The following is a 9,598-nucleotide window of genomic DNA, read 5'->3' as shown; positions in this document are numbered from 1 at the left end:
CTCAACTTTAATCCTATAATCACTAAAACAAAAAGGAAACTGAACCTCTGGCTCCAAAGGGATTTATCATTAAAAGGGAGAGTTCTCCTTGCAAAGGCCGAGGGTATAGCAAGATTAACATATGCAGCAATATCTTTATACATGGACAATCCAACTAACAAAGTAATTGATCAAATGCTCTTTAATTTATGGAAAAACCATACACACTATATTAGAAAATCTGTAGTGGTAAATACATATGAAAATGATGGTATTCATTTTTTAGATTTTACCACTGTGAATCACACATTCAAAATCAACCGGATTAGGCACCATCTAAAAACAAAATCCCAATTCTGTCTGGAACTTCATTCCCCATTACATTTTTTCACAGTTCGGTGGTCTATATTTTAATGTGTAATTATAATATAGATAAAATTCCAGTAAAATTGTCAGCTTTTCATAAACAAATGTTTATGTCATGGTCTTTAATCTATAAGCATAATTTGTCCCCTCACCACTACTATTGTATAAACATAAATCTCTCTTTTTTTCTAACTGGTTTGACAACAATATTTGACTAGTTAGTCAGTTATATAATACAGAGGGATTATTATTTACTTATGAAGAATTTCTTTTACAGTTTAAAATACCTATTACTCAAAGAGAGTACTCAATTGTTATCGGGTCTATTTCCTCAGGTACACACATGTTGTTCAAAGGTATTTATGAACATTGTTCAATTGACTTAATCTCTTCTGATGTTTTTGAAACCTTTGTTGGTAAAACATGCTTATCATTGACTACCAAAAACAATAACAGAGCTATCCGATATCTTTTTCAAAGAGAAATTATCACTGTACCATTTGTTATTTCACACTGGAATTCCTGTTTAAATGGTAAGACGATATGCTGGAAAATATTTTGGTTACTACCTCAGAAGTACCATATTAGAATCAAAGTTAGAGAGGTCTCATTTAAACTCATACATAGATTCTATCCAGCTAATCATTATTTATAAAAATTCAAAAAAGACATTAATACAAATTGTGGTTTTTGTAATGTCTATCATGAAACTTAATTTCATTTATTTTGGCATTGCAATTATTCAGTTACACTGTGGCAACGTGCAGAAATGTATTATTGAGAATATTCCATATTCAAGAACATTTTCAATATTATGGGAAAATGTACTATTTGGCTTTACTGAATATCCAAAAGAAGATGAACAGTTTTTTTCATTTAGTTAATCTTATCATAATTATGGCCAAATTTCATATCCATAAATCTAAATTTATCTTTACTAACTTTATGGTTTTGTTAAGTGAAATCAAGATGTACATTGACAATATTAGAGACTCTTTCAATAAGAAAGCATTAAAAACCTGAGTATTTGCGAGCTTTACAAGATATTTATTTAAATTTTCTTAAGGCACATTTATGTATAGTTTTCTTTCATTCCTGGCTTTTTCTTTACAGTTGTTTACTTTTTTGTTATTGTTTCCTTTTCTACAGTATATATTTCTATATATTTATACTGCAAAATGCATATCTTATTGTATAATACTCATTGTTACATATATATATTTTTTATTTATTTTTTGAGGGGGGATTTTTCCCCATTTTCACCCAATTTGGAATGCCCAATTCCCAATGCACTTTTACATCCTCGTGGTCACGTAGTGATTCGCCTCAATCCGGGTGGCAGAGGACGAATCCCAGCTGCCTCCGCGTCTGAGACCGTCAACCCTTGCATCTTATCACATGGCTTGTTGAGCGCGTTGCCACGGAGACATAGCACGTGTGGAGGCTTCACGCCAGTCACCGCAGCATCCATGCTCAACTCACCAAGCGCCCCACCGAGAACGAACCACATTATAGCAACCACGAGGAGCTTACCCATGTGACTCTACCCTCCCTAGCAACCGGGCCAATTTGGTTGCTTAGGAGACCTGGCTGGAGTCACTCAGCACGCCCTGGGATTCGAACTAGCAAACTCCAGAGGTGGTAGCCAGCGTCTTTTACCACTGAGTTACCCAGGTCCCCATACTTATTGTTATATTTACACAATTGCAGTGGCGAATTCTCAGGGCCAGCAAAGCCTTCTCTGCTGGCCTAACATGCCAAATAAATAAATATTTTTCATCCTTTCATTCTCAGTCACCTTTTTGCCTATGTATTTTTAATCGCTTTCCACTCTTAATTAATCTACAAACAAACAGAGAAAAAAACGAAAAGTTTATCCAGTCAGAATTTATTCTTTGCTTACAAGCAAGTGTGACAACTGTTTCATAAATTGCATGCCCAAAGCAGCATGTGAGCCTGAGCTCCACCCCGTCAGGCCTTCAGAATTTCCACAGAATCCCTCAACAGTGCAAATGAATAAGCAACTAAAGTCAGATTGTCAGATTCATCAGCCAATCTGATTGATTTATTAGTTCTTGGTGGGTGTGATCTTTAGATATGTCCCGGTCGAGGCCTTCTAGCTGGCCTTGAGTGAGTACCTAATTTGAAAGCGAAGAGCGCGAGATCATCATCACTGCCGCAATCGCCATTGAGAAAAGATAACACGAGATGTTCTGTAAAAACACGAGATGTTCTGCATGACTGTGTGATTGCTTAATTTATTAAACAGGAAAGGAGGACTGATTTTCACTTCAAGTAAATTGGTAAGTGCTTTTTGTATTGTTATAGCAATATCAGGAGTTTTCTAAGTGTAAATTAGGCTGCTTGAGCATTCAGTGTCGGATCAAGTTTTGAAAAGTAGTGCTGCGTTCCATTCAACTCGGAAAGTCGGGTTTTACAACTTCCTACTAGGAAAAGTGCAATGGAATGCATCTTGTAGTCAGAATTACAACAGAAACAGAACTTCTGATGATGAGATTCTTAAGAGGACTTGGTTCATTTAGTTGCCTGGTCAAATCCTCCAGTTCAGAATCCAGCTGCAGGAGGTACAAATAAGAATAACAAAGAGTAAACACATGCAAATAAAGCTATGGTGAAAGAACTTTTTAGAAAGTGTAATATGGGTCCTGCTTCAGGTTTGAAATGAATAAGAAACATTTTGATGATATTAGGTTCATTATGCCTCAAAAACCCTTATTATATAACTAAATAAATAACCACACCTACTTAATCTGTCCTAACACATCCCCTATATTTTGTCATTTTTGATCTGTCCCTTTTGATTGGTGTTATGCTATTCACTGCACACTACATCAGAGCTGCTGCTTCTTCCCCACCACCACCAGAGGCAAGGGGGAGGTCCCCCTTGCCTCTGCATTAGGATGGATTCACATTCAAAATGGCATACTACCATTCTACTCTAATGGCAGAAATATGCCTGGCTATAAAAAAAGGTTGCATACATTAATATTTAGTTGGACCGCCTTTAGCTTTGATTATGGTGCACATTCTTCGTGGCATTTTTTCGACAATCTTATGCAACAACATAACGTTTATTTCCATCCAGAGTTGCATCAATTTTTGGCCGAGATCCTGTATTGATGACAGGAGAGGCGAACCACTCCGTAAAGTCTTCTCCAGCACATCCCAGAGACTTTCAATGGGGTTAAGGTCAGGACTCTGTGGCGGCCAATTCATGTGTAAAAATGATTTCTCATGCTCACTGAACCACTCTTTCACAATTTGAACCCAACGAATCTTGGCATTGTCTTCCTGGAATATGCCCATGCCGTCAGGGAAGAAAAAATCCATTGATGGGAAACCTGGTCATTAAGTACATTCAGGTAGTCAGCTGACTTCATTTTATTGCCACATAACATTGCTGAGCCTAGACCTGACCATAATATAAGCAGAATAAATACTTGTTTATTCCAGCTGTTACCACTTTTATAAATGATTCATTGTAATTTCTCCTTTTTTTGTGTGTATAAATTGAGTTGTGTCTATATATGTGTATGTATGAACTGCTGTCTACATTCCAAATTGCCTCTGTAGAGGACAATAAAGACTGAACTTGAACACTGCCTCCAGAGGCTTGTACAGTGGGCAGATGCATGATGGGTGCATCGCTTCATGCACTTCCCTTCTTACCCAGACACGCCCATCGCTTTGGAATAGGGTAAATCTGGACTCATCAGACTACATGACCTTTTTCCATTGCTCCACAGTCCAATCTTTATGCTCTCTAGCAAATTGAAGTTATTTTTTCTGATTAGCTTCACTAACAAGTGGCTTTCTTGTGGCCACACAGCTGTTTAGTCCCATTCCTGTAAGTTCTCGTTACATTGTATGTGTGGAAATGCTCTTACTTTCACTATTAAACATAGCCTGTGAGTTCTACTGTCGATTTTTACGATGTGACTTCAAGTGTTTTAGTGATCTCCGATCACGATCATTCAAGACCACATTTCTTCTGCGAAGAACTGGTGACGGTTCACCACTATCCTTCCAGGTTTAAACATAGTAACATCTTTTCCATGACCATGGGATATGTCTTCCGACATGGTTGTTTAAGTAATGAGAAGCTACACACTGCATCATTAGGGTTAAAAGAATTGTTGCCAGATGAAACATATTAATCGCTGCAATAATGATCCAGTCATAGGCTCTTAAGTATCTGATTATTTAAATGCAAAGGGCGATTTTGTTTAATTCTTTTTTCGGCCAGGCAGTGTAGTAAGAGTAGTATGGTATGCACCAAGAACTACCTAAAGAGTTATCATTCAAATCCAGAGTTATGGAGTTTTTGAATTGTAAATAAAAGCTGTTATATAAAAGACATAAGACATTAGGGATAAACTTTAGGTATATAAAATACTTTAGGTGTTCTAAAAATTGGGGCACATTTCTAATTCAGTACATGTGAAAAGGTTCTAACATACAGAACTGTACTGAGTAATCACAGGACATCATGACAAAGTAACATTTTAAGTAATATCCATGTTGTACCTTTGGAACAAACACCATACACAGAGTGCTGGTGCAGCATGTAATGATCACAAGGCCCAAGATAGAGAACTGCACATTTGGCTGAACTTTGGACAGTATGGATGCACATACACCAATCAAAATAACTGGGCCAGACACAAACACACTGAATCGGATGCCCCTGATGTCATTTACAGCAGGGATGTTCACATGGCGTGTCGTCCAGGCCAGGAAACAGGTACTCAGCTGGAAAGGAGACAGGAGATGTGCAAACATATTCATGTTTGACATTATTAACATATGTTTAAATGATCACACTTCCCTTCAATGTGTAATATGAATTTAATTTAATCTAATGCATTATAAAGTGACTTTATAGAGAATCATCGGGCAACACTACACAGATCTGAAGACTTAAAGGATTAGTTCACTCAAAAATGAAAATTTTCTCATCATTTACTCACCCTCATACCATCTTAGATGTGACTTTTTTTTCTTCTGCAGAACACAAAAGAAGATTTATAGAAGAATATCTCAGCTCCGCAGGTTCATATCATGCGATTGAATGATGATAAGGCTTTTGAAGCCCCAAAAGGGAGATAAAATCAACATAAACATAATCCATCAGACTGCAGTGGTTTAATCAATGTCTTCTGAAGTGATCCATTTGGTTTTGGGTGAGAACAGACCAAAATATAACTCATTTTTCACTTGACAGCAGTCACCGTCTTGATTTTAAGCTTGATTACACTTCCTATAGTGGCATCTAGGGCTCTGAGCATGTGTCAAGTGTTAGGAAGTGTAATTGAGCTTGATATCATGATCATGCCTACAGACTGCAATGGCAAGACGTACAGTGAAAAAGGAGTTCCCTATCTGTCACTCACTCGACGTTGTGTCGATGTAGTGACAATAGGGGTCACTCTTGGGAGCCCGAGACACCTCTGGTCTTTGATAAAAGGCCAATGAAATTGGCGAGTGGTATTTACATGCCACTCCCCCGGACATACGGGTATAAAAGGAGCTGGCGTGCAACCACTCATTCAGATTTTCTCTTCGGAGCCGAACGGTTTACTGAGCTGACTGTTCATGCACCTCTGCTGGATCTGACGGCGCAATTCAGCGGCTTCACCCTCCTCTGCACCTTTTACTGCCCGGTCCCGATTTCTCAGTTCCCCCACCCTCACTACCCTCGATGGCGGGGTGGCCAGGGGCTATACGGCCATTCCCCCGGTGGATAAGGCGCTCGCGGTGCACCTATGCCTGCAGAGCACCGCCACCTGGCATGGACGCCCAAAGCTCCCGTCCAAGCCCTGTAAGTTCACGTCGTCCCTGACAGCCAAAGCCTACAGTGCTGTTGGACAAGCCACCTCTGCCCTGCACGCCATGGCTTGGTGGACCTGCAGGAGAGCCAAGGCGCTAAAAGAACTGCACGAGGGTAGTTCCGCCCCAGATCTGATGCAGGAACTGCGCTCGGCGACCGACCTCGCTCTCCGGGCGATGAAGGTCATGGCGCGGTCTCTCGGGTGCACGATGTCCACATTAGTGGTCCAGGAGCGCCACTTTTGGCTCAACCTGGTTGAGATGGGTGAGGCCGACAAGACACGGTTCCTTGCTGTTGTTGACGAAACCCACTGCATAGGAGCTGGTAGTAAGACCACTCCATCCCCCGGTGGAGGGCCAGGTGGAGAATCTTTTGTTGCATTATCATTTGATTTCGCCACATGCCCAAGTGGCTGTGGTACCCAACAGTTCAGCAAAAGAGCGGTTTCCTCCTTCCCTGGGTCACATACCCGGTGTGCACGGTCGTCATCATGACCACGTCCACCTTTTTACCCTTGCAGGATTGGTGCTCCAGCGGCAGGTAAGTGCTTCGATGTCCCTAGACTCAGCACGGCCACGACATGGTGTGGCACCTCGAGCTCCGCCCCGCCGTGAGGCCCCACCTGTCGGTACGTCCGACGAGGTTGTCCCTTTGGTCCCCCTCACGCAGAACTTGGATGCGTGGCTTGTGCTTGCACACCCGGGCGGGGTATGGTCTCCGCGGTGTCTTATCCTTGGAAGGGACACCCCCCCGATGTAGACCTGGTGGCCCCAGTCGGTTAATTCCTTTTTTTTGGGAGAGGGAAAAAAAAGAGGATAAGAGGCCACGACAGGGCTAGCCTGTCTCTATCTTTTGGGTAGTTGACTTGTCCCCAAAGGGCCGTTCAATACTCATAACAGCGTTGGGGGAGGTTACGTGTCAGCCTGGTGCGCTGGCTACGAGGCACACAGTGGTCTGCCCGTCACACACCGCCAGTTCACGTAACACAGTTCAGCCAGTTGTGGCGTTTCATATAGGGACCCCTAGTGTCACTACATAGACACAACGTCGAGTGAGTGACAGATAGGGAACATCCTGGTTACTTGCATAACCTCCATTCCCTGATGGAGGGAACGAGACGTTGTGTCCCTCCTGTCACAACGCTAAACTTCCCGCTGAAATGGCTGGGACCTTGTCTCGGGTCCTCAGCACAAAACCTGAATGAGTGGTTGCATACCGGCTCCTTTTATACCCGTATGTCCGGGGGAGTGGATGCAAATACCACTCGCCAATTTTCATTGGCCTTTTATCAAAGACCAGAGGTGTCTCGGGCTCCCAAGAGTGACCCCTAGTGTCACTACATCAACACAACATCTCATTTCCTCCATCAGGGAACAGAGGTTACACAAGTAACCAGGACGTTTTTTTCTGCAGTGCATTTCACTTAATGCTGCCAAGCAAGAACGATATGTTGATAAATAACTCTCGTTTGTGTGTTCCTCATCTCTAGATTATTAATTTAGATAAACATCAATGCCAATTAAAAAACATGGATAAATGAGCATTGTTGAAAGCAACTTTGTAGAAATAAACGGAGCCATGTTGATTAGACCGTCTGACTGACGGCCTATTATGTAAGGGTTGTTTCGGCTCATGAAACTCATCTGTGATTGGCTGAATGGTCGCCCAATCAGCCCAAAGTAACAAAACGCAAAGAATACTGTATACAAATCCACCATTTGGACTCGGTATGGGTTTAGCTTGGAAAAGTGTGGGGGACAAAAATCACCTTTATTTAAAAAATAAAATATTTATTTTTTTCTCCCCTTTTTCTCCCCAATTTGGAATGCCCAATTCCCGATGCGCTCTTGGTCCTCGTGGTGGCGTAGTGACTCGCCTCAATCCAGGTGGTGGAGGACGAATCTCAGTTGCCTCCATGTCTGAAACTGTCAGTCCGTGCATCTTATCACGTGGCTTGTTGAGCGCGTTACCGCAGAGACATAGCACGTGTGGAGGCTTCACGTTATTCTCCGCAGCATCCATGCACAACTCACCACACGCCCCACCGAGAGCGAACCATATTCTAGTGACCACAAGGAGGTTACCCCATGTGACTTTACCCTCCCTATCAAGCGGGCCAATTTGGTTGCTTAGGAGAGCTGGCTGGAGTCACAAAAATCACTTTTTTAAAGAGTGCGGGGGACGTGTCCCCCACGGCTGTTACGCCCTTGTACTTGTGGCCATACATGCTGAGATTATACACCTGTGACCCAAAGTTATGTTTGAGTTGTATACATTAAACAAGCACAACAGATATCTACAGAATAAATCTACACATTGTATACTTTATGTACATTTTAGATTTTATACTTCAGAACTGGAACCTTTAGGAAAGTTATTAAACATTTTATCAATTTATAGAATGTGTTTTAGGGTGCCACAACATTTTAAATCCCTTTAGTTTTTTCCACACTGGCACAGGGGGTATCAGAGAAGCTCTCTGCCTCTGCAAGCTGGATGTTAGCCATCTGTAGATGTCTGCTTAAATCAGTCTTTACCTTTGGAGAGCAGGAGAAACAGTTTTCAGTCTATTTTAACAGAAAACAAACAACATATTCTTTTTTCTCCCCAATTTGGAATGCCCATTTCCCAATGCGCTCTAAGTCCTCGTGGTGGCGTAGTGACTCATCTCAATCTGGGTGGCGGAGGACGAATCTCAGTTGCCTCGTGTCTGAGACAGTCAATCCGTGCATCTTATCACATGGCTTGTTGAGCGTGTTACTGCGGAAACATAGCACGTGTGGAGGCTTCATGCTATTCTCCGCGGCATCCACACACAACTCACCACGCACCCCACCGAGAGCGAGAACCACATTATAGCAACCACGAGGAGGTTACCCCATGTGACTCTACCCTCCCTAGCAACTGGGCCAATTTGGTTGCTTAGGAGACTTGGCTGGAGTCACTCAGCACCCCCTGGATTCGAACTCATGGCTCCAGGTGTGGTAATCAGCATCTTTACTCACTGAGCTACCCAGACCCCCCAAACAACATATTCTTAATCATATTCTCCTAGATAAGGATTACCTCTGTGAACTTCAGCTCATGCTGGGTCAAATTACCAACTCTATTCCATCCATAATGCCTGAGAAACCTCACGAGCGCCAAGTTGACTGCAATGTCTGATGGAACAGTACGGAAAAAGTTTGGAAATCTTCTTTTGTTAGCCAGTGAAGGGGCTGTTACAGCAAAGGACAACTGGAAAACAAAGAGATAATTGGCCAATCAAATAAAGCTTCAAATATGCACAAAGTCTCATCATAAAGACTAAATTAGAAAGTCTCTGAGTTTACTATTATAACAAAATAATGATGATTGATTGATTGATTGACTGATTGATTGATTGACTGATTGATTGATTGA

The 9,598-nt window shown here is 41.9% G+C and overlaps 1 protein-coding gene across 1 annotated transcript; it reads right to left on the bottom strand.

The window, feature by feature from the left end:
* Nucleotides 1-2,570: 2,570 nt before the first annotated feature.
* LOC127453732 (gamma-aminobutyric acid type B receptor subunit 2-like) lies at nt 2,571-5,800 on the bottom strand. The gene is made up of 3 exons (XM_051720369.1): nt 5,337-5,800; nt 4,894-5,118; nt 2,571-2,921 (listed from the first exon to the last, which is right to left on the bottom strand). The coding sequence occupies exons 1-3, from the start codon at nt 5,340-5,342 to the stop codon at nt 2,793-2,795; spliced, it is 360 nt and encodes a 119-aa protein (XP_051576329.1). The 5' UTR covers nt 5,343-5,800; the 3' UTR covers nt 2,571-2,792.
* Between the last annotated feature and the right edge of the window lie 3,798 nt (nt 5,801-9,598).

This window comes from Myxocyprinus asiaticus, chromosome 16, assembly GCF_019703515.2.
Source record: "Myxocyprinus asiaticus isolate MX2 ecotype Aquarium Trade chromosome 16, UBuf_Myxa_2, whole genome shotgun sequence".
Classification (NCBI taxonomy): domain Eukaryota; kingdom Metazoa; phylum Chordata; class Actinopteri; order Cypriniformes; family Catostomidae; genus Myxocyprinus; species Myxocyprinus asiaticus.
This window is presented reverse-complemented; position numbering and strand designations above follow the sequence as displayed.